Source organism: Neofelis nebulosa, chromosome 5 (assembly GCF_028018385.1).
Source record: "Neofelis nebulosa isolate mNeoNeb1 chromosome 5, mNeoNeb1.pri, whole genome shotgun sequence".
NCBI lineage: Eukaryota > Metazoa > Chordata > Mammalia > Carnivora > Felidae > Neofelis > Neofelis nebulosa.
In genome coordinates this window covers 78358613-78383992 of record NC_080786.1, presented here as the reverse complement: position 1 = coordinate 78383992, position 25380 = coordinate 78358613, and the positions used below count along the sequence as shown (strand labels likewise).

Genomic DNA, 25380 nt, shown 5'->3' with positions numbered 1-25380 from the left:
CTGGCTGGCTCAGTCAGTTGAACATCCAACTCTTGATTTTGGCTCAGGTCATGATCCCATCATGGGATCGAGCCCCATGTCAGGCTCCACACAGAGAGTGGAGCCTGCTTGAGATTCTTTCTCTCCCTCTGCCCCTCTCCCCTGCTCACACACTCTCTAAAAATAAAGTTAAATAAGTAAATAAAACTAAAGCCACTCCCTTGTCCCTTCACTCAAGTCATTTCAGATTAGCTTGGATATTTGCCTCTGCTCTGCCCACGAAGGCTTATCATTTGAGTAACAAACCTTTTCCTGTGTGGCATCAGCAGCAGCCTGGACATCAGAGCCTTTTTTTTTTTTTTTTTTTTTTTTTTTTTTTTGCAGGGGGTGGGGGGCAACCTCAATCCTGCTCTCCACAGGGCAACCACAGACAGTAACTTTCTGAAAAATTTTGAAATATACTCTGTATCTAAGAATAGAGCTATGTCATCGTTAGGGGAGGGGCTGGGAGAATGTGGCCCCATAACACAGTATAAATCTCTGAAAAAATTTGCTAGACAATTGTGCCAAAGGACCCCTTCCTGTCTGTTTTCTTAATTTCTGCCCCATTTTGGCCATGCTGTCAAAGGGCTTCTTTATGAACAAAGTGAGACATTCATTTTTGTTTTCTTGATTCTAAAGCGATTTTCTTTAGTTTTATGGGAGACACTCCTCAGGTGTTTGGTGACCCATTCCATTCCAGAAACAAATCAGAGGACTGAAGACTCAGCCAGATTCATCAGGTAAAAAGTTAAAACCAAGGAGCCCTAACAATTCCAAAATTAACTAAATTCAGAACTAAAACTAACTAACTCCAGAGCTCAATGTGCTGGTTATTAGCCATGATTTCTCAGCGTTCAGCCCACCCTTCTAATCTCTACTTTGTGGCCCCGGGGGCCACTCACCTCCTTTGCCAGCTGTTCCCTATGAGGCTTGGCCAATAGGGCAGACTGATGGGAAGAGGGGAGGGGAGAGGGACCCCCGTGTGCCTGACTTCCTCCCAGCCTCCTCCGCGACTGCTTTTCACACTGAGAGCAACAGCTCGTTCCAGTAGCTGCCCTTTGCCATTTTCCCAACACTTCCACAACCAGCCTCATCACGCCCCCACCCCCCACCCCCACCTGCCTTTCAGAGTTCGGCATCCAGCTTTCAACCAACTTCCCCCTCCTGGGACACCTGTCCCATGGGCCACCTTCAACCTCTCCCCTTTGCTCCCTCAGCCAGTGGGCTGGTAGCTGCTCCTTGTGGTTAACATCTCCATGATCTCATATTATCACATTTTTTTTTCTATTTTAGTTCTCTGCTAGCTGAGTAACAATTCTTTATGTTGAATTCTTTCCATTATAATCCGTATGGTGTCTCCATCAGTGATTGGCCCCTGACAGAGATCTAAGACTAAGCAATTTTGTAAAGTTTATTTATTTTGAGAGAGAAGGAGAGAGAGAGAGAGAGAGTGAGCACATGCACACACGCAAGCAGGGGAGGGACAGAGAGAGGAGAGAATCCCAAGCAGACTCCACACTGTCAGTGCAAAACCCAAGGCCAGCTGAATCCCACAAACCCTGACATCATGACCTAAGTCTAAATCAGGAGTCAGCTGCTTACCAGACTGAACCACCCAGGAGCCCCTCCAAAACTAATCAATATTTATTTATTTATTTATTTATTTATTTATTTATTTATTTATTTATTTATTTTAACGTTTATTTATTTCTGAGACAGAGAGAGAGAGACAGAGCTGAGCAGGGGAGGGACAGAGAGAGAGAGAGAGAGAGAGAGAGAGAGAGAGAGAGAGAGAGAGAGAGAATCTGAAACAGGTTCCAGGCTCTGAGCTGTCTGCACAGAGCCCGATGCAGGGCTCAAACTCACGGACCGCAAGATCATGACCTGAGCCGAAGTTGGACACCTAACCCACTGAGCCACCCAGGTGCCCCAAGCAATTTTTAAAATAAATAAACTTTAGGGGCGCCTGGGTGGCTCAGTCAGTTAAGCAGCCGACTTCGGCTCAGGTCATGATCTTGCGGTCTGTGAGTTCAAGCCCCGCGTCGGGCTCTGTGCTGACAGCTCAGAGCCTGGAGCCTGTTTCAATTCTGTGTCTCCCTCTCTCTGACCCTCCCCCGTTCATGCTCTGTCTCTCTCTGTGTCAAAAATAAATAAACGTTAAAAAAAAATTTTTTTTAATTAAAAAAAAAAAAAATAAATAAACTTTAAACAAGTAAAAATAAGGAACGGAAAAGCTTTTTTATTAAAAAAGGAAAGAAAACAATTGGCAATAGATAGCTCCGAAGATAATTCAAAACTACATAAGGTGAAATTTTATGACAAAAATTTCAGGAAAAAAAAAACTAAAAATTAAATAGGTCTGAAAATAATTCAAAAAAAGTAACTAAAAACTAATTCAAAAACTAAATAAATGTAAAAATATAGAGCTAAAAACTACCAAAAAAAAGTCACACTGAAAAAAACTAAAAAAGCTCACGATTACAATAACTGAAAAGAGAAACTATGAAGAACTAAACACTGAGTCTAAAACTAAATATTAAGTAAATAATTCTAAAAGCTAATTCAAAAATACCTGAAGATAAGTAACTGGAAACAAGCTTCGAAAACAAACTGAAAACTACAAAATTAAATAACTTGAAAACTAGCTCAACATAAATGAAAATTACAATACCTGCTAAAACGAAGAAGCAAATAACTCTAAAATTAATTCTAAAACTAAAAAGTCTACACGTAAATCTCTGTCTACATGTAAGTCAACATGGACCGAACCCTCCCTGAAAGTAAACGGCCTCGGCGATCAGGGACCAGCGCAGCACCAGTCATTGGCACGGACTCCAGTAGAGACCCCGCGCACACGCGGGTGCCCGAAGCCGGCTCGGATTCCTGCCGGGCCCCGCGGGCGTCAGTACCGAGTCGGGCGCTCGCGCAGGCGCGCGTGTGGAACAGCCCCGAGATTCGCGGGCGTCTGCGCGGAGTCCCTCAGCTCGCGCTGGCGCCTGAACAGCCCGAAGGCTACTGCACGGAGTCCAGGCGTTCGCGCAGGCGCGTGTGGAGCAGCCCCGAGGTTCGCGGGCGTCTGAGCCGAGTCCCCAGGGCTAACGCTGACGCGTGTGAAACAGCTCCCAGGTTCTCAGCGGCCCTCGCCGGGAGGGTGGCCCCCGCGGGCAGGCCGTGGGCCCTTCCTCAGGCTTCTGGAAGGCGGTCCTATCTCACCCCACCCCCACCCCCAGTGGCAGATCCGCAGGGTCCGAGGCGGCCCCCTGGCTGCTTTCCCGCTGGAGGGTGGGCCGGGCCCTCGGCGTCCGCAGCAGGCCGGGCCCGGAATGGAGGCGGCGTGGGGAGGCCCGGCCGAGCGGGGGAGCAGCGGTGTTCTAGAACCAGTGTCAGTTCTCGGGGGAGGGGGTGCGCAGGCATCCTTCCCTCGCCTGCTCTGCTTTCGCCCGGAAACTAGTCGCGTCCCCCGCAGGGCCGAGCAAGGCAGCGGGCACCGCAGCGCTCTCCTTAGTTGTGTTTGTTGGCCTAAAATTCCAAGAAGAAAGTCAGAGGAGCAACGGCTAACAGATTCGCTCTTTGTTCTTTCCTCTTTCACACCCAAATGTTGTCACTGCCGCCTGTGAACGAAAGGGCTGCGTCTCCAGGGGCCGTGGCCTCAGTGCCCCAGACAAAGCCGGGCTGGCGGTGATGGGGGGTTGGGGGAGTTGGTTAGGGGTAGTGGCCGGGGACCGCAGAGCCACCCTCTGGGAGGTCGGGGGTGAGGCCAGGCTCTGAGGCCTTCGGCAGCCATGGAGCACCCAGGGCCTGGGGCTGGCAGGGCTGGAGGACAACGCAGGAACTGGGAGACCAGCCAGTTCCAGCCGCTCCACAGGTAAGTGGTACCTGGGGTAAAATGATGACCAGGCACTGGTGCCTGCTTTCCTCTCCCTCCTTGGGGCCCTGGGCCGGGGGTGGGGGGGGGGGGGGGGGTGGGGAAGGGACGCTCAGACTGGCACGGAAGATCTCTCACACACTTGGCCACATGTTGACTGCATTATTTCAGGGCCACCTGGGCCATTCCCTGCCTCCAGGAAGGATCTGCCGGAGCCTGGAAGGAGAAAGGATTATCCCAGCGCTTCAGGACCCGGGTAGCACCTCCCTGCTGGGGACTGTCCATGTGGCCTTCTTGCTGGCAATTCCACAGGTAAGGGATGGGGTCCCCACTCTAGTCTAGGGCAGTGTTTTCCTAATGTCTTAAGATACAAAGTTTACATCTTGACAGCGTATTCACAAACACAGATACACCTATTAAAACAAGTTTTACATCAGACATTACCCTCAGATTAGGAGTATGCTTGTCTTGATGAGCACTGAATAATGTATGGAACCGTTGGATCACTATATTGTACACCTTAAACTAATAAAGCACTGTATGTCGACTACACTGGCATTAAAATTAAAAAATGAATAAATTTAAATGAAAAAGCACATTACCTTCAGCATGAGTGATGCCCTTTAATAGTTTGAATTGTGTAATTTCATTTTTTTTTAAGGCTGGTCTACACCCACTGAACGGATATTTTTACCTACTAATGGATCAAAACCCACAGTTAGAAAAGCACCATTATAGGGCATGGCAGAGGAAGAAAGAAAAGAATAAGCAGAAGGAGAATGGTAGGGGCATGGGAAAGGTAGAACAGAGAAAGAAGGCAAGGACAGAGTGCAAAAAGGTGTTTTGTGGGAGGTCACACAGGTGCCTGCCATCATGTCCCTTCCAGGGCATCTGTTCTAAGATACACTACCACCCCACTCTGTGCGTGCCCTTAGGGCATCCTTTTCCATGAGACCCCGGCCTACTTGGTGGCAAGGACAAAATCTTTTTCACTTTGGAAGCCCCGCACCTCCCAGCAGAGGGAGGCACAGTCTTAGAAAACAGGCCATAGTCAAAGCTTTCCATTTTCCAGGGGAGGAAAATGCCTTGGAGGGTCAGCCAGTCAGTGATTATTTAGCACAGTCAAGATTTGCCCAGTGGGTCACAAGTATCAGTTTGTCATCTAAACTGAAGATAATACCCATTTTGGAGAGTTAGAGGATTAGCACTATGTACATCAGGAACATACACATGTCTGGTACATCATGGAAGCTCAAATAACACCTGCTATTATTATTTTTTAAATGTTCATCTTGAGAGAGAGAGAAAGAGCGAGTGGGGGAGGGGCAGAGAAAGAGGAAGACAGAGAATCCCAAGCAGGCTCTGCAGCTGTCAGTGCAGAGCCTGACTCAGGGCTCAAACTCACAACCATGAGTAGGGCGCTTAACTGACTGAGCCACCCAGGCGCCCCAGCACCTGCTGTTATTATCGTTAGTAGTGACAAGAGTAAAGAAACGCCACCTCAGGTATGCTCTGTCACTATCGTTTTGGGGCAGTTTGGCTGCCAATGTCTTCATCCTAGATAAAAATGGAAATCCTCATAGACACATAAGGAAATGACCTTAGAAATAAAACCAGAGGAAATATGTGCATGCATAAATTAGCAAAAGACTAATTTAAGCATGTAGACTTTAACAGATGTTCAGCTTGGCTATATCAGCACTTTAAGTTGCTGTACATTCTTGAAAAATTAATGGAATGACTTATTTCCCCACTGATTTCAGTCAGTATTGGGGGGAAGACAACCCTCATAGGCTCTAGCTACTCCTAGTCTGTGTGACAAAATAAATGCAAAGAGTACTGTATAGAAATGGATAATATAAATGGGAAAGATGGACCAGAAAAAAATCATGGTGGTAGGAACTCAAGATCATTCTCCCACAATCTTCACAACTTAGTTTGTAAATAAAAATGCTTTAGCGAACTTAGTTTTAGTGTTTAATGTTTAAAATACTGAGTTGTTTTACTTTAAAAAAAAGTTAAGTTCATCTATTAATAAGCAAATTCAGTACAGAGTTTATACTAATCAGAAAACACTTTTTTGGTTAAGTACAGACATTGACAAAATCCTGGGTTCAATTATTTTGCTCTAAATTTCTCCTTTCCCTTCTTGTCCACTAGATGGCGGATCGGAACCACTCTGGATCCTGCCAATGCCCTGGCAGCTCTTTCTGCACCGATTTTAAATGGCCAAACTCTATTTTTGTTTTGTTCCTTCCAGATTTTGCTCTCATCCCAATCTAAAGAAACATAAACTTTGTGAACATTTTAGGACACTCTGTGGCATACAAACAGAGTTATTTTAACTGGGGAGCTGGAGCTGCCTTAAAAAAGCTTCTTGTTCCTTGCCTGAAGGCCTGAGCCAGGGGGATTTGTCCTGTTCCTTTGGAGGAACATTGGATAGTACTGTTGTGGTAACATGAGTGAAAGTACCCAAGCCAGGCACTGGGCTAGGAGTTCCATCTCATTCATTCTTCACAGAGAGACTGTAAGGTGTCACCTCTGTGTTATAAAAGACAACATTAAGAACTTAAGCCACATTGAGGGTAAGTAACTTGGTCCAGAGCTGAGTTTGAGCCTGGAACCTCAAATGTTTTCGCTTAACCACAGTGCTATGCCACCTGCCTGGTGCTGTTACCTGGTGGATGTTTAACCATGGGGCTGATTTCTGCCTCATCTGCCCCACTAGCCACCTAGGTCTCAAAAAAGGAGTCGTCTCAGGATTAGTCTAGGCTGTCAGGCTGAATCAGGACCTTTTGCAAAGTTTTTCTCTGTGAACTAGAGTTTAAACTTGCACACTTAGACTAGTATATCTCTGAAGTGTGTATTTCCTTCCAAACCAATCTAAGACCAAGAGGAATCAGAGTTACTAATAAGCACCAAGAGAGAACTGGTATCTTTCATATAAAAACTAAAAAGCTAAGAAAAACAATAATCAGTGTGAAGTCTCAAAATGGTTAATATTTCTTTCAAAGAAAAAATAATATTTACCCGAGCATGCAATTTTTGCAATGTTTCATGACAAAGCTTGTTTCACGCTGAAAGAAAAAAAAATCACTCAGAATGAAGCCAATTTTAATTTACACACACACAAATTTAAGTAAGCAAGTATTAAAGGAATAAGGCCACCACACACATAAAGCACTGTATCTATTTATGTGTATATAAATGTTTGTTGTCATCTTTTTTTTCCTCTCATATATCCAGAAAATGTTTCTGTAGTTCTGACTCATTTGGCCCTGGCGTCCTCTCCCACTTATCCACCTACCATGCTATGTTCCCTGTGTGCCTTGATTCTGGGTCCACCCAGCTAGCTCTGTTCCTACGGAAGTAAGGAATGGCAATGAGCCCACCATTCTCCATTCTTCCCCGTGTACACCAAAAGAGAATGGAAATGAGCCCAAACTATAGAAGCTGGTGGGGAAACACACGTCTCGTTCAGGTGTTGTCCCAGCTACGAGAGTAACACCAGGTCTCGGCCTCCAGTGGCTCCCCACTGCCTGCACCTGCAGAAAAGCCCAACTCCTCAGCCTAATTTTTTTTTCAATATATGAAGTTTATTGTCAAATTGGTTTCCATACAACACCCAGTGCTCATCCCAAAAGGTGCCCTCCTCAATACCCATCACCCACCCTTCCCTCCCTCCCACCCCCCATCAACCCTCAGTTCTCAGTTTTTAAGAGTCTCTTATGCTTTGTCCTCAGCCTAATATTTGAGGATACCTCCCTCCTCCTTCTCGTGTCCTTCCACTCCACCCATGAATCTTTCAAGCAGGGCTCCAAATCACCACTGAACTTGCTCATTTAGAGGTAGCTCAATGATTTTCAGAGGTTCCTGGGTCCACTCTTCATTCCCCATGCAGCTGGCACAATTTACCCAGCTGCTGCAGTGGGCCTGTGGCCTTCACTTCCTGGCCTCATGCTCAGACTGTGCCAGAACTGGCTCTTTGCCTCCTATCCTGCACACCGTGCTGCCCCTACTAAGCTGTCTGCTGCCATAGCCTTTCCTTGATGGGCCTAAGCTTTCCTCCAGTTTCTTGAGACCTCCTGAGTCGTAGGTGGTCAGGCCACAAGTGAAGAGTTGTCCCAAACCACAGTGCCTGCCTCCTTCCTTGATTTGTCATGCTGCTGTGTCACACCCATCAGGCTACACTGCACTTCCCCACCCAAGCCCCATCTGCGTCCATAACTCCCTCTGGGCCCAAGGCACCTTCCTCCTGGCTGTCTCCAGAGGCCCTGTCTCCACATCCCTCAGCGGCTGCCAGTGTCCTTGTCACTGGGTGTCCCTGTATGCCTTGCCCAGAGTGTACAAAGTTATGCCCAGCAATCCCGGGGGGGTAACAGTGGTACAGGAATGAACTGGGGTGATAATGTCGCATGTGTCAGAGCTTTGTAAAGTGCTAGGCAGACATAAGATCCTGGTATTCCTGATCCTTGAACCTCCCTCTCCCTCCCCCATTGCCTGATGCCCCTGAGTCTGCGTTCTGTCCAGGAGTCTCCTGTCCTCTCAGGGACCAGCCCACAGCCCAGCTCCCACTCCCGCACACAGTGCACCGAGGCCCCTCTGAGTTCCTAGAGCCCTCACTGTTGGCGTCATTCTCAGTGGCATTCCATCAGACCCTGTTTGGTGAGCCACACTCAGGACATCTGGCTCTGCTGCGAAAGAGTTGGGTGGAACTGACCCCTTGTTTGCCAGACTATAAAAGAAGGGGCCAGACTACCTCTGGACCTGTCTTTCGGTTCTGATGTTTTATGTGTGTAGGCTTTTTCCTTCTCTAAACTTTATGCTTTTAATCCCCATCACAACCTAGAGCACAGTGCCAGGCTCACAGACACCCTATAAATGTATTTCTGGGTTGGTAACTGAATAACGGGTTTGTCCTACTGATGAGATAAAGTGATTTTTCACTTTGTGCTTTTTTTAATTAAAAAATTTTTAATTTATTGTTTTCATCATGATAACTGTAGTCTTTAATCCCCATCAACTATTTCACCCATCCCCCCACCAGCCTCCCCTCTGGTAAACCATAGGTTTGTTAAAGAATCTGTTTCTTGGTTGTCTCTCTCTCTCTCTCTCTCTCTCTTTTTTCTTTGTTTAATTTCTTAAATTCCACATATGAGTGAGATCATGTGGTATTTGTCTTTTTCTGACTTGCCTCACTTAGCATTATACTCTCTAGCTCTATCCATGTTGTTGTAAATGGTAAGATTTCATTCTTTTTTTTAAAAAAAATGTTTATTTATTTTTGAGAGAGAGAGACAGAGCATGAGTGGGGGAGGGCAGAGAGAGAGGGAGATACAGAATCTGAAGCAGGCTCCAGGCTCCAAGCCTTCAGCACAGAGCCTGATGTGGGACTCAAACTCATGAACCTTGATCGTGACCTGAGCCAAAGTCGGATGCTTAACTGACTGAGCCACCCAGACGCCCCTAGATTTCATTCTTTTTTTATAGCTGAATAATATTCCACTGTATACACATAAACCACCTCTTCTTTATCCATTCATCTGTTGATGGACACTTGGACTGCTTCCATAGTTTGGCTGTTTCTAAATAATGCTGCAAGAAATGTAGGGATGCACGTATCCCTTTGAATTAGCGATTTTGCATTTGGGGGGCAAATACCCAGCAGTGCAATTACTGGATTGTGGGGTCCTTCTATTTTTAATTTTTTGAGGAACTTCCATCCTGTTTTATATAGTGGCCACACCAGTTTGCATTCCCACCAACAGTGCACAAGTGTTCCTTTCTCTCCACGTCCTTGCCAACACTTGTTTCTTGTGTTTTTGATTTGAGCCATTCTGACAGATGTGAAGTGATCTCTCATTGTAGTTTTGATTTACTTTTCCCTAATGATGAGTGATGTTGGACATCCTTTCCTATGTCCATTGGCCATCTGTATGTCTTCTGTGGAGAAACGTCTGTTAATGTCTTCTGCCCATTTTTTTTATTGGATTATTTGTGTTTTGGGTGCTGAGTTGTATCAGTTCCATATATGTTTCACTTTGGACACCCCTAAGTTTATATTTTCTTTCCCCTTCCCATAACTGGAATAATGTAGTTAGAATATTGAAGTGTAGTCAAAGGCCAGTTAGAATATTGAAGTGTAGTCAAAGGCCATATTCTACAAATACGGATACTTGGGCACCAAATTAGAGATTCTGACTCACTAGGTTGGGTGGAAATCTGCGCTTGCGACAAGCCCCTCAAGTGATTCTGAAGCTATAGCCTCTGAGAAATATTACTCTAAGAAGTAAGGATTTTAGGACAATGCAAAGAGTAGAAATTTCTTCTTTTTGGTGGCAGCAAGTGATGTTTTCTTTCTTTGTGGGAAGAAGGTTGGGAAGTCGTCTTGAAAGATGGAGCCTCAAAGGGAGAGGAGTGCCCACCACTGGCCTGTCTGTGGCAGTTTGAACTTTCAGCAGTGCAGTAGCTAGAATAGCCCCTGTGGCCGCCATCTCTGCCACCGTGGCTACTCTTTTCATGACTTTATTGTGCCAACACTAGACTAGCCGAGGGAAGAGGGTGGCTGAGGACAACTGGAAGAGTCATTCTGTTTGGTTGATTTGTGCCTGTCCTATGGGAGATGCTTTCTGCTGGGCATTAACGTAGGTTATGAAGATGTTCACACTCCATGCCCACTCCATGCTCTGGGTCCACTAACCACATGCCTCTTTCCCACGCACCTTCATCCCCAATCTTCCAATGTTTTCTCTTTTCAAGTCCCTGACCAACTGGCCAAGCTATTCACCACTACCCACAAGCCTCTGTGCATCCTTGCCTCAGGCCATTTCTCTCTCTTCACAAAGCAGATGCCTTGATGCACTGCCTGATACCAGCGTGAGGAGGGGATTTTCACTGCAGTCCCTGAGGTTCTCCTAGGTGAGGATGCACTACAGTAGCTGCCCATTTTTCTCTCGCACCCACATACCAACTGACCTGTCCATGAACCAAGCTTAGCCTTTTCCCTCCTCTGTCAGCTAGAAATAGGAGCCTTCCAGGTAGTCTGTAGAGGGCTGATGCTAAGATGACCTCCAGGCGTTCACTGTCTTGGGTAATCCCCTTCCCTTCAGTGTAGGCAAGTCCAGCGACTTGCTTCTAATCAATGGGAATATGACAAAGATGTTGGGAAGTACATGAGCATGTGTACTTAATACACTATAGAAGGTTGTAACACCCATCTTGCAAGGACACTCCCTGTGCCTTGTTTGCTGTGAAGAAGCAAGTGGTCATGTTATGAGCTGCCACATGGGAAGGAACATGTGACAGGGAGCTGAAGGGGGCCTCTGGGTAACAGCCAATTAGAAGCTAAACCCCTGCGTGTGGCAGTCTGCAAGGACTCTGACAATAACCACACGGGGCTGGAAGCGAATCTCTCCTCAGTTGGTGCTCAGGTAATGATCACAGCCCCAGACAATGCCTTGATTGCAGCTTTGTGAAAACCTGAAAATAGGACCCAGGTAAGTCATGGCCCAAATGTTGACCCACAAAAACTGTGAAATAATAAATATGTATTGTCTTAAGCTGCTAAGTTTGTGGTAATACTGTTAACGCAGCAATAGAAAACTAATACACAGCCAGAAATGTGAGCTGAGAGGCACCGGTACAGAATGGTAGGTGACATGGGAGCCTGGGTCACTTGCTCATGCAGGCTTCCTGTATTGTCTGGTGCCGCACATGGCTGTTCCCAGACTTACCACTTCCAGCTTGTGATGGAACGCTGCTGCTTCCTCCCAACCTAGGTGAATTTGACAGAATGCAGCTCCTGATAGATAAATCTGGATACTTGGTCATTTCATGTCCCATGGCTAGGTGCTTAATCTATACCATGGCTCACTAGCACATGGGAATCTCTTTTCCAAACGATTCTCTGCTGCAGATGGCACAGGCTTGTATCAGGACCCTGGGGCTTTACGTTGTCATTCTGTTCTTCTCCACATGACATATTTTCTCACCACAGATAATTCGGACACCACAGGGTCTATGTGGCTTATAGCCCACTGATTGTACTGCCCCGGCGGCAGGGATGCTTGCACCTCAGCCTGGATCTGCTGCAAAACCCTTTCCTGCTGGCAAGTTTCCTTGTCACTGAGTAAATGGGAGCAGTTATTTCTAAATATGGAATATGCTGCCTCCAGAAACCAAGAGGACTGCCAGGCATTGTGCTTTCTTTTTAGTTGCATGAGATGTGAGATACTAATTTGTCCTAATTTGATGGAGATGGGAGAATATGGCCCAGCTTGCACCAAACCTCTGGATCCCTAAGAACTTTGCCCATGGGGTGACCCCCTGAATCTTCATTTAGCTTTTTTTTCTGTCCTCTGGCTTGCACAGGTCTTACCCAGTCCTCCAGTATATTGGCCACTTCTTGCTCATCTGATCATTAATAGATGAATGTGGTCTTTGCAGAATGTCCAGGTGGTCCAGGTCCTTAAGGCTATATTATGCAAGAGGGCAGACTTAACATATATCAAAGGCAACACTGAATTTATACCATGTCCTGTGCCATGTGAATGTGAACTCCTCTGATCATCCTTCCTAATGAGGATTGAAAAGAATACATGTATGAGATTGATGGCTGTTTACTATGTATCCAAGGCCATTTAAATCTGATCTAGCAAAGATACCCTATCTGGCTCAAAGCTGCAATGGGAGGCTACTACTTGGTTGAGTTTATGGTAACCCACCGTTATCCTCCAGGATACATTCAGTGTTTGTGGGGGACATACTCATGAATGGAAAAGGCCTATGATAAGGACCATTCCTGCCTACTTCACGTATTTAAGGGTAGCACTAGTATTTGCCGTATCCCTTCATATGGTATGGGTTTTGATTTACTGTCTTGGCTGGGAAGGGTACACTTGTTTCCCGGGGTTCTACTTGGCATTCTCCACTATGATAGCCCTTACACCACAGTCCAAGGAGCCAGTGTGGGTTCTGCCAATTCCTAAGCATGGTCATTCCATTGTTTGGGGAACCAGGGAAATTACCAGCAGATGAGTGTGTGGAGTGGGTGGACCTACCATGAACCAGACCTGGGTAAGAACTCCATTTATTACGCTACCCCTTATGCACCCTACTCCAACAGGGGAATTACAAGGATGGTTTGGGTTCCTGGATCTCTCAACTCAGACCATGCATCCAGTAGACCTGAAAGTCTTTGTATTCCTATTTCTTTCAGGGTAGGTATATGAGTAGATGGGTTTGGAGAAGGGCTAAGGAAATCATTATATTGTTGCCATCGTGTTTGCAGGGTCCTCTTTTGTGAGCTGCTGTCAGTAAGTGGGATTTAGGTTGGAAAACTGGTCAGGTTGGAAAACAGAGAAAGTGACCAAGACTTTTGATGGTCATGACTGTGGTTCGCCTCCTGATCATACGTTGGATTTATTTTGGTTCTATAGGTTGAGCAGTACTCTCATCTGCTATTCATCTATCACGTCTCTCAGGATGCTATGCTGTATTAACCACCTCCCCAGCTCTCTGTGACTCAGACCTCTCTGACTGCCTCTGACATTGTCACTCATGATAACTTGCTTTTGAGAGTTAAGTATTGCCATCTGGCTTCTATTTTGGAATTCTGTTGTCCCCATTGCTATCAGAAAACCCTGTTCTGTCCCCACATTTCCTACCAGTGATCTTGGCCTACAGGGGACAGTCCACCATCAAGCTTCTTAACAATACTGAAGCCCCCTCAATCAGCACATCCCTTGTCACTTTGAAGAACACTTTATCCTGAGAACAGAGGAGGCTAATCGCTTTTTGGCCTTCCATAGTATATCCCAATCAAGTGTCTTGACTTCTTCCCCCACTGCTTGCCACTGCAGGCCAGCATTCCTACCTAGTGTGAGTGATTGCTTTTTCCAAGTTTCCAAGGGACAACCAAATGCTGTCACCTGGATTCTTTGCCTAGCTATTAAATACTATGCCACAGGTTTTTCTCCCTTTTCCATCCAGTGCAGCCCCATATAGTCTCTCCTGCTTGCTCAGCTGGATTGTGTCACCCATCCAGCCAGCTTTTTCAGTAGGTAGTCCTTTTCTACCATTAGCTGACCCAGCATTCTTCATCCTGGCTATAGCTCTGGTGGTCAGGAGTGAAGAGTGGGGTAGACCATTGAGGGGTAAGGGAAGATATGTGTTGTGTTACAAGGCAGAAACCTCTATGTCATCAAGCTTCAGCCTTTAACTGAAGAATGCGCTACCTTTGTTATCAACAGCATTCAAGGGAATATGGAAATTTAAGACTTTCAAATGCATCAACCCAGATGACCCCATTTCAAGTCTCAGCATCCCATTTTTTCCCAATCAGGACCTTGACCTTGATGTGGGAGACTAGATGGAGTTGAAAACTTAACCTCCTCTGGAACTCCTACTCCTATAATTTAGTTTTGGGGTCTGGCCCACAGAACTTGTGTGTGTGTGTGTGTGTGTGTATGAGAGAGAGAGAGAGAGAGAGAGAGAGAGAGAGAGAGAGAGAGAGAGAGAGCGCGAGCCCAAGTGAGGGGGAGGGGCAGAGAGAGAGAATCCCCAGCAGGCTCTGCGTTGTAAGTATAGAGCCCAACTCAGGGTTCCACCTCACAAATCATGAGATCATGGCCTGAGCTGAAATCAAGATTCAGACACTTAACCCCTTAACCACGTGAGCCACCCAGATACCCCGCCACAGATTTTAATTTTATTTTTTGCCCTCTGGCTGTAGGATATGTGATCGCTTTATATGTTGCCGATTAGACCCTCTGGCTTTCACACCTGGTCTGGTACTAGCAATGAATCACCCTCAGCCTTTGTCTTGTTTTAATTAATAAGCCCTCCCTTCCCCCAAATGGCCATCCAATTCCAAAATTCATATAATTACTATTTCCTAAAATCCCTAAGATATTGCATCTGTCAGTGTACTCGTTTCCAAAGGCATCCCATTCCAGTTTGCCACTGGTGAAAGTTTTAACAATTGCCATAGCATTCCAGGGGCTATCGGTACTCCATTATCACCAAGGATGGGTTCTCATTACCAGCAGGCTGGCAAGTGACCCAACTACAAAATTACATCTTAGAGTCTTTTTCTAGGACTACTTCTTATACGCGCCATCATAAGTTGAATTTACAGGAAACAGATTCTGAGATCTGAATGGAGGTTTTTTATTGGTTGGTACTCTTGGGAAAATACCTGAGAGGGCTCAGGGAAGCAGGACTGGGCAAAAATACTGTGGTGCAAGTGCAATAGAGATCTGGAGCTGAGACAGTCCATGAGCTGTGCCACCCCAAGGCAAAGAGGTTAAGTTTCTCTCCTCCTCCTAGACTAGTCCTTGAAGGTGGGCTACCCCCAAGGAAATGTGATTTTGGCTGCAGTGGCTCTGGTGGCTGAGCACAATTTCTAGAAAGGACTCAGCTGAGAGCTGTCAGCTCTCGACAGTCCCAACCGCTGGGGAAGTGAGGGTCTCAGCCCTAAAAGGTAGCACACCAGAGCACCCACTACACCTACATTTCCTGTTTTCAAAATTGACACTGTCATTCACTATTTAATCCTTTTCATTCTTAACAGCAATCTTCTTTTATTTTCCACCCCAGTCATCTTTTTCTAGAGGGCCCATAAAACATAATCCTTGTCTGTTTCAAAAGGCAACACACTAAGTAGAGTTGTACTCAACTTTTAAAAGCCCTCTTTTGGGGAGCCTGAGTGGCTCAGTCGGTTGAGCCTCCGACTTTGGCTCAAGTCATGATCTCATGGCTCATTAGTTTGAGCCCCATGTTGGGCTCTGTGCTGAACCCGGAGCCCACTTTGGATTCTGTGTGTGTGTCTCTCTCTCTGCCCTCCCCCATTTGCACTGTCTATCTCAAACATAACTAAACATTTTTTAAAAAGCCCTCTTTTAACATTAAAAACTTCACAAATCTCCACATAATACCATAATGGTAAATGAATGGCTATTTTTAAAAAAACAAAAGCTATTATAAATTTATTAACTGGCTTAATCACATGAACACCCAGGTATACTACAAACAAAGTAGTATGTAATTATATAAAGACTCTTCTTGTTCTGGTGACAGAGACAGTGCATGGCGGCCACATAAAATTATGAAATGCTAGGGGCACCTGGGTGGCTCAGTCAGTTAAGCGTCTGACTCGGTTTTGGCTCAGGTCATGATTTCACAGTTGGTGGGTTCAAGCCCCATGTTGGGCTCTGCACTGACAGTGTAGAGCCTGCTTGGGATTCTCTCTCTCCCCCTCCCTCTCTGCCCCTCCTGAACATGCTCTCTCTCAAAATAAATAAATAAATAAACTTGAAAAAATCCGTCTATTCTTAAAAAAAAAAAAAGATTATGAAATACCTAGGTTAGGATGCTACCTATAGCTGTGTTCAGGAATGAAATGGTTGTCTAAGAAGGCAAGTGAGGTTGAAATCTGGCCCAGCCTCTAATCACCAAGTTTTTCACTCCATTAAGGGGTTGAATATACCAGAGGAATGTGGCACATTTTTTAAAACCAATTGCCCAAGCATGCTATCATTCAGGTCTCTCTTTTCTACTTATGATAATGGCATCTCTGTGTCAGCCCTGACCCTGCCCAGTAACTAATTATAAGTCTTAACTCTGAAGTCAGACAGTCCTAGATGTGGATTCTGGCTTTCTTGCTTATTTGCTGTTAACCTTATCCGTCTAAGCCTTGGTTTTCTTATCTATAAAATGGGGGTATATCTCCCTCTGTGTGGTTGTGGTGTTTGTTCAGGTAGCAACTGAATACCACCTACCTTTACAGATCTTTAGCAACTTTATTATAGAGGTATAATTTACATACGATAAAATGTACATACATTAAGTATACATTTTCATGGGTCCTGACATTGTAAACCAGTGACCAGAGAGGTTACCTGTGTGTTTTTTATACTCTCCAAGAAGTGTACCAGGCCCTGTGAGAGTTAGAAAGTAGTATAAAGGATACTTAATCTGGTTAGCCCCTTGATTAGGTTAGGCATGGGATATATGTACTCAGAGCCCCATGCTTCCTCTCCCTAACACACATCACACACATCACATGTCACCCTCCTAGGCTGTAAAGCTACTTGAAGGCAAAGACCTTCTACCTTGTTTCCTGATGTACCCCCACCACCTAGAAGTGTCTAGGCACTTTGTAAGCACTAGTTAAAATACAAATGAATAAACGCATAAAATTAACAATGAATATGTTGAGCTTGTATCAAACAAAATTTATACTCATTCATTTAGAGAAGACCCAGATCAACCTTATGAGTTAGGGGAAAGCCCTACAGCAAAGGTTGCATTTAAAAGGGGTCAGATTGGGGCGCCTGGGTGGCCTGGTCGGTTAGGCGTCCAACTTCGGCTCAGGTCATGATCTCACGGTCGGTGAGTTCAAGCCCCGCGTCGGGCTCTGTGCTGACAGCTCAGAGCCTGGAGCCTGCTTCAGATTCTGTGTCTCCCTCTCTCTCTGACCCTCCCCCATTCATGCTCTGTCTCTCTGTCAAAAATAAATAAACGTTAAAAAAATTTTTTTTAAAAAATAAAAGGGGTCAGATTTCAGTAAGATGTAGGAAAAATTCAGAACTAAGAAATGAGTAAAGATAAAGACTTGCCTAGGGCCCATAGGGCATGTGTCATGGTAGGGTTAAACATTATTATCAATCTTCTGATTTTCATTGAGCATCTGCACCACCAGATTTCTGGGCAGGGCTCTGGGATTAGAAGATGATCACAGCAGCTGCATGGAAAAGTGCTCCCTCTCACCAACAGCCAGTTACTAATAGAGGTATGAGCCACATGCATTCAAAAGGGCAAAGACCTCGACTTCAGACTTCTGATGTCTCTCCCTTTATTTCAATTTTTTTTTCTTTTTAATGTTTATTTTTGAGAGAGAGAGAGAGACAGAGTGCAAGCGGGGAAGGGGCAGAGAGAGAGGGACACACCGAAACTGAAGCAGGCCCCAGGTTCTGGGCTGTCAGCATAGAGACCCACTCTGGGTCCGAACCCAGGAATGGTGAGATCATGACCTGAATCTAAGTACATGCTTAAGCGACTGAGCCACCCAAGCGCCCCTCCCCCTTTATTTTTTTTAAAGTTTATTTATTTTGAGAGAGAGAGAGGAGAGAGAAAATCCCAAGCAGGCTACACACTCAGCTTGCAGCCCAATGTGGGGCTCGACAGTTCTCACGAACTGAGATCATGATTTGAGCTGAAACCGAGAGTCCCGGAGGCTTAACGGACTGACCGCCCAGGCGTCCCGCTGTCTCCCTTTTAAGCACAAAGTTTGCCAGGCAACCACCAAGGTGGAGTTACAGGGCAGGATAATCAGGGTGCCCTCTTCTGGCCAGGGACCGACTCCACCCTCCCCAATCCCCCTCTTTCCTTGGGGTGAAGTAGGTTGCAGGCCAAATTGTGTCCAGGCAGAAACGTCAGTGAGACGCCCCAGGACTACCGATCAAGTCCACGGTGCGGTAGAGGAAAACAGGACTCCCGAGGCCCTCCGCAGACCGCAGGCTCTGGGCAGGTCCACGCCCCGTCCGGCCCCTCGTGGGAGCCGTCGCAGACCCCACCCCGCCCACTTTCGCAGAGCATGCCGGGGCCGTCGTGCCCGCGGCTCTTCCCGCCTGGGTCTCAGTGTTTCCCTTGCCCTGCAGCCTCCAGTCCGAGGAATGCACGGGGACAGCGTGGAACTTAATCTACACCTCTTTGTCACTCTTGCCCCAGTCTGTGCGACCCCCAAAGCGTGTCACCTGTGCAAATAAAACGGGGTAGAAGTTAAGAGCCCCCTGGACGCGGAGCGCGCTCGGCGAGCCGGAAGTGACGCACTCCGTGCCCGCGTATTCCCGCCCTGCCCTTCGCCGGCTGTTCCGTGGCGGGAACCCGGGCGACTGTCCTGACGGCGGCTACTGTAAGTGTCACCCGGTCTGGCGGCTCCAGGCCTCCGAGGCCTGATGGTCTCACATTGGGGAACGGAGCTAGAATTTCGCGGCCACCTCGCCCCTTCCCTATCCCCGGGAGCCCCGGGGACGACCCTGCGGTATCCTCGCTCCGGAGACGAGCGGCTGAGAGGCCCAGGCAGTGCCCAGGAGCAGGCGAGCCAGGGATAACGGGCGACCGGCCGGAGAAATTGCAAGGGTGGCCTTCGCTCTCCTCACCTCTTGCGCCCTTGATGCCCCTGTGATGTCTTCCCCCGTCGCTCCCATTCGCAGAATGGTAGCTCAGTACAGCATCTTTCAGAGCCCTGCTTTGGCTTGCAATAGTGTTTAGTAATTGCTGCAACCTGTGGCAGGGATGGAGGGAATAATCCAGTAACGCTAAAAAGCTAGGCTGTTTACAGGTTTTAATCATTTTTTTACCGAGTATTTACTCATATGCCAAGCATAGAGGTATGTGTACACAGAAGTATGCTTTTTCTGTGTATTTCTTTAAAAAAAAAAAAAACATTAAATTGACATACGATATTAGTTTCAGGTGTACCACAGTGCTTAAACGTTTGTATACATTGCGAAACTATTGACTACATTCCCTGTGCTGTAGGTTACATCCCGTGGTTCAGTTTATTTTATAACTGGAAGTTTGTGCTTCTTTTTTTTTTAATTTTTTTTTTCAACATTTTTTATTTTTTTTATTTTTGGGACAGAGAGAGACAGAGCATGAACGGGGGAGGGGCAGAGAGAGAGGGAGACACAGAATCGGAAACAGGCTCCAGGCTCCGAGCCATCAGCCCAGAGCCTGACGCGGGGCTCGAACTCACGGACCGCGAGATCGTGACCTGGCTGAAGTCGGACGCTTAACCGACTGCGCCACCCAGGCGCCCCAGTTTGTGCTTCTTAATCCCCTTCATTCATTCTGCCCCCTCCCTTCTGACAAGCACCAGTCTGTTCGCTGAGTCTGGGTTTTGTTTTGTTTTGTTTTGTTTTGTTTTGTTTAGATTCCTCATGTAAGTGAAATCATGCAGTATTTGGCTTTCTTTTGTCTTTGGTTAGTAGAACATCTGCAAGGTCTGTCCGTGTTGCCACAAATGGCAAGATTTTTTTTCTTGTTTATGGCTGAGTAACATCATGTGTGTATCACATCATCTTTATCCATTTATCCACTGATGAACACGAATTGTTCCATATCTTGGCTGTTATAAATAATGCTGCATTGAACATAGGGGCGCATAGATCTTTTTGAATACCCAATAGTGGAATTGCTGGATCATATGATACCTCTGTTTTCTAATACTTTGAGGAAACTCCATACGGGTTTTCATAGTGTCTGCACCAATATAATTCCCACCAACAGGGCATGAGGGCTGGCACAATTCTTTTATTTACCTTTTATTCTTTTATTAACTGCCTTATGGAGTAGGCCTTAGCTCCTTTTACAGAAGGGGAAGCTGAGTCTCATAAATGGTAATTCAGTCACCAAATACTATGGAGCATCTATCATGTACTAGTTACTGCTCTAGGCCCTGAGCAAGAGCAGTGAAAAAAACAGAATTTTCGGGCAAGCTAACAATGCTCTCTTATCCCTAAAACAGCCTTCTGCTGCCTGTAAGAAAGTATATCTGAATGTTAATAGTGGTTATCTTCTGGGTGAGATTTTTGCATGACTTTTTAGAACAATTCATGCTTTCCCACTTTGTTTTGATTTCTTCAGATGAGCATGTTATTAAGCAAAAGAACTGTTTCCATTTTAACAACAAATTCCCAGACCCAACCCTCCCCACAAAACAGCCTCTTCAGAGTCAGCGGTAGTCGTTGGCTCTGCCACTAAAACAGATCTTTGAGTAGAGCTCTAGGCCCAAGAAAAGAAATGCAAGTTCTCATTTGTGGTCCCAACTCCTCATTGCTAAGTCCGTCCCTGGGTCTGAGCTAAAGCTAGGCCCCTGACTGAAATGGAAGGGACTGTAGAGGCCCATGCATAGTTTGGCCATTAATGACATCATATTTGTCAAAAAGTGTAGAATTCAAAATTTTTCATTCATAAATTTATCTTTGTTCTGTAACTCTCTCATTATAAATAAATTCTAAGTGTCCTAAGCTCTTCGGCCAGTTTTATGGTCCCTTTAGTTCTCAGTACAGTACATTTAGAAGATGCTAGGTCATGAGGTGATGTCCTTTATTTGGTAAGTAATTATTGGAATATTTTGCACAAGGTTAAGGGTGCTTTCACGCCGTATGTCCTCATAATGATTTCAAAAGAGCTTTTCCTTTTCTGTCTTGCACCTGGTCAGGGTGAAGTAACCATGCAGGCTTTTCTAAAAGGCACATCTGTCAGTACTAAACCACCACTGAAGGATCGAGTAGCTGCCACAGCTGGAAGCAGTGGAGAGAACAAGAAAGCCAAACCTGTTCCGTGGGTGGAAAAATAGTAAGAATGCTTGTGGTTTTGTTGAAATAGTTAATATATTACGTCTCTAACCAGTTTTGATCACTTTTTTTTTTTTTTTTTTTTTTAACTTACGGGGAGAGGGATGATTTGCTTTGTTTAGATGTCCTTAAGAATCACCCAATTAGGTAAGTCATAGAGCCTTGCAGCTGAAACTACTGTAGAATGATCTAGTTTAATTACTTTATAGATGAACTAAGGTCTTCTGTATAACTCAGGTCTGTGGTTTAGGGATTGAGATACAGCAGAAGAAAACAGTTTCTAGAAGGTGACCATAAGGTCTTGTCAGGAGTTCCATTTAAATCCAAATAATCTGTTCCCCCTTTCATTGCTGATAGGTGGACATTGTTGAGTTTTTGCTTATGCGTTTTGGCAAAAACGCTTGAGGTGGCGCTTAAATTTAAATCAGCTAAGTGATATTATGACAAGTTGTTTTAACCCTTGGTGTTATAATAATAGCCTCAATTATTACCAAAAGTTTGTGGATTACTTATAGGTCAAATAAGATCCTCCTGTGTTTTATTTGCTACCAATGATGGTTTTTAAAATGGGAGATTTCACATTCAAATCTAGATTTTTAATTTAAAAAATATACCGGGGGGGGGGTGGGGAACCTAGGTTTTCAGCTTCTCAGGGGATTAGACAGCACTAGATGCAGATTCTCCCTTGACACCATGAGACCTGAGTACTGCTTCTCGTTCTGGCAAGGTCATATGTTCTTCAATTCACCATCGTTCTTCTGTTTTCTGTTGCCTTACACTCTGCCTTCTTTACTCTTGCTTTCTCCCTGGCCCCTGCAGGTATTTGCATATGAAACCCTGGTGTATAACATACACTGGTTTCCCTAGAAAGCATTATCTGACATAAAATTCCCACCCAGCATTGACCTCATTTATTAGAAATGTATAAATCAAGTAAGAGCTTTTAGCCAACTAACTAAGTGCAGTACCTAATCTTAGGGTTAGGAGTATAACTTTGTTCCAGTTTCTCTTAAAATCACTACTGATGTAAGATGAAAATTACATGTTGTTATACTTCATTTTGGTTAAACTTGTTATTTTGTTAGCCCTCAGTCAAGTGAATAGGTATGCATTTTCTGCATAGTTAGGTGATGGATGAAATTGGTATTAACCAATTAACTATGTTAACTGTGTATTAACTATATTAACCAAAATAGTTGCTTATTCTGGGTTACTAAGTAGGTCTCTCTTTTCAGCTTAAGTGCATGATCTTATCAAAATACATTATGTTCTAGGCCACTGTTTACTTTAAATTTTTAACCAGTGGACATTTGTGGTGTAATAAAGCAAACTATTTTTACTTAATTGTTGTAAGTACTCTAGATGCAAGCAATGCATGTAAAAGGAAAAGTGATTTCACTCCTTCAGTATATATTAGCTTAAGGTAAATACAAATGGGGCTTCCACCTACTTCCAGTTATGAAAGTTTCCCATTTTATCACCAATATATAAGAATTATCATTGGTATTTTAGCAAAAGGAACACTTAAGACACTACTGTAGCTATTATACTAAATAATCTCTGGGGTTTTTTTCCAGTCGCCCAAAATGTGTGGATGAAGTCGCTTTCCAGGAAGAAGTGGTTGCAGTACTGAAAAAGTCTTTAGAAGGAGCTGATGTGAGTAGCAAATGATGTGTCACGTCATTGGGAGATTGCACATTTAATTTACTTACCCTCTTCCTTCCTTTTGTAATTGCCTGCTCCCCTAAAATACTAGCTGTACATACAGTATGCCCTTGATAACTATTTGTACAGTGGATGATTGGTTCAAATATTGATTGAGCATCTCCCATTCTGTCCTGTGGCATTGTTATGTAATACTCAAGTGGAGACCATTGAACGAGACACGCTGGGTTCTTTGGCTCATGAGCTTTTATTTTGGTGGAGAGTGACAGAATAAATCTGCAAGCCAAATAAATAAGAGAATTATAGATAATTGTGCTCTGAAGAAGAGTTAGAGATTCTTTGAAACTAATTGCTCACCTAATGTTAGGATTTGGTTTGAAGTACAACATAAAAAACATGAGTATTTCTGCTTATAGCATTGTGTCTCCTGCTGTGGTATGTGAGATTTAAAAGAACTCTTTATGGATGTGAGGGTGATCTGGCTGTAACATCTGTCACCCCATTGATGGCCAGGGTTGATTCGGCTGATCTGGCTGGCTAGGCGGGTGTCCCCTTCCTCCCTCACCGCTCCATGTGTGTCCCTCCCGAAGCTGGGTGCTCGGTTGAAGAGGACAACCTTCCCCGATAGAGGAGGACCGTTCTTTGGTCAAGGGTGTACGAGAGCTGCGCTCCCCTGCCGAAACCTCCAAACAAGCTCTCAAGGTCCATTTGTAGGAGAATATAGGGTAGTCAAGTTTCCAAGACTCCAGACACATCCAAATGAGGTGCTGCAATTGGCAGTCTGCCTTTCTTAAAAAACAAAAAAAACCCCAAAAAACCTTTGAATGACTTGCATCTTAGGTTATTCAGGGGCAAGATGACTCTGTAAGAAGAATTAGCAGTTTAAAGTTGTATTATGAAGTGCTTTAAGAACTCAGTAAAAGAAGGGGAAAAGTTGCAGATGAAAGTGGGATGTGGTTTTTACTTTTTTTCCCAAGGAAGAGTTGCTTCCTTCCTCTCTGCCTGGCTACTTTGGATTAGAGGTTCTTTTGGCTTTTGCTGCCATTATTCTCTTCCTGGAATTATACTACAGTAGTACATATTTTGAAAGTAGTTCTATTTCTCAAACTATTTAAAATCTTTGCCAGTTTTTGTTTTGATTTGATCTTGACACAAATGTCTTTGCCTTTTAATTTTGGTGTATACAGTTTCTTTTTAATTAAAAAAATTTTTTTTAACGTTTATTCATTTTTGAGAGACAGAGAGTGAGTGGGGGAGGGGCAGAGAGAGAGGGAGACACAGAATCCAAAGCAGGTCCCAGGCTCTGGGCTTGAACCTGCACACTGTGAGATCATGGCCTAAGCTGAAGTCGGATGCTGAACTGACTAAGCCACTCAGATGCCCCTGGTGTATACAATTTTAATTGTATAGTAATAACTACACAGACTGCAGGACAAGATATATTTTAATTGGTAGTATTCTCAACTCTTTAGGCATATGTAGTGGGATTATGATCCAGTTGTTGACTTTATACCATCTATCTTATAAGGCTGAATTAAGTTTCTTTTTTAAACCTTTGTTTAATATTTTATGTTTGTTTTCAGACCAAGTTTTAGAAAACTTAAAGATGAAATATTTTTTTAATAAATGCTTTTATGTTTGTTTATTTTTGAGAGAGAGTGCAAGTGGGAAGGGAAAGAGAGGGAGATACAGAATTCGAAGCAGTCTCCAGACTGAGCTATCAGCACAAGCCCAATGTGGGGCTCGAACTCACGGACCATGAGATTATGACCTGAACTCAAGCCAGACACTTAACACTGAACCACCCAGGTGTCCCAAGATGAAATAATTTTTAAATTCTATAGAGTAAAGAAAAACAATCCATATCTTCATTTACTTTAGTGTATGTGCTGCTGAAGTGAGTACTCGTTCCTTCATTTAGATTAAAAGTTATTAAAGTAGAATTATAATAGATGTTTTTCAGACTTTTTTTTTTTTTTCAGTTTATGTATTTATTTTGAGAGAGAGTACGCAGGAGAGGGGCAGAGAGATAGAGGGAGAGAGATAATCACAAGCAGGATCCACACCGTTAGCACAGAGCCCCATGTAAAGCTCAGACTCAGAAACTGTGAGATCGTGACCTGAGCCGAAATCAAGAGTCAGTTGCTTAACCGACTATGCCGCCCAGGCACCTCCAGAAATCAATTTTAAGCCCTAATATTCCACATACAGTTCTTGAACGCACCATATATATCACTGTTATGTAATGTAAGGCTTAATAAGTTTGCCATGTTTCAAAGAATTTAAGTTATTGTATGTGATAGTTACATGGATGAATTACTATAAATATTGAAGCATGCATGAATCAAAATAATAGTAATGACCTTAAAGGGGCACCTGGGTGGCTCAGTTGGTTGAGCATCCAACTCTTGATTTCTGCTCAGGTCATGATCTCATGGTTCATAGGATTGAGTCTTGTGTCAGGCT

The 25380-nt window shown here is 44.6% G+C and overlaps 1 protein-coding gene across 6 annotated transcripts in view; it reads left to right on the top strand.

Moving 5' to 3' along the window:
• The first annotated feature begins 2980 nt into the window (after positions 1-2980).
• The window catches only part of RFC4 (replication factor C subunit 4), a 32906-nt gene continuing 10506 nt past the window's right edge, over positions 2981-25380 (top strand). The window contains exons 1-4 of one of the 6 annotated variants that reach the window (XM_058730792.1): positions 2981-3147; positions 4058-4198; positions 21114-21250; positions 22827-22905. In XM_058730792.1, the coding sequence (XP_058586775.1) occupies positions 21126-21250; positions 22827-22905 (204 nt within the window). In that variant the 5' untranslated portion in view covers positions 2981-3147; positions 4058-4198; positions 21114-21125. Of the gene's footprint in view, positions 3148-3190; positions 3887-3989; positions 4199-18501; positions 18801-18827; positions 19106-20986; positions 21006-21113; positions 21251-22826; positions 22906-25380 lie in introns of those variants that run through there. The other 5 variants (XM_058730791.1, XM_058730788.1, XM_058730790.1 and 2 more) reach the window with 5 other exon arrangements.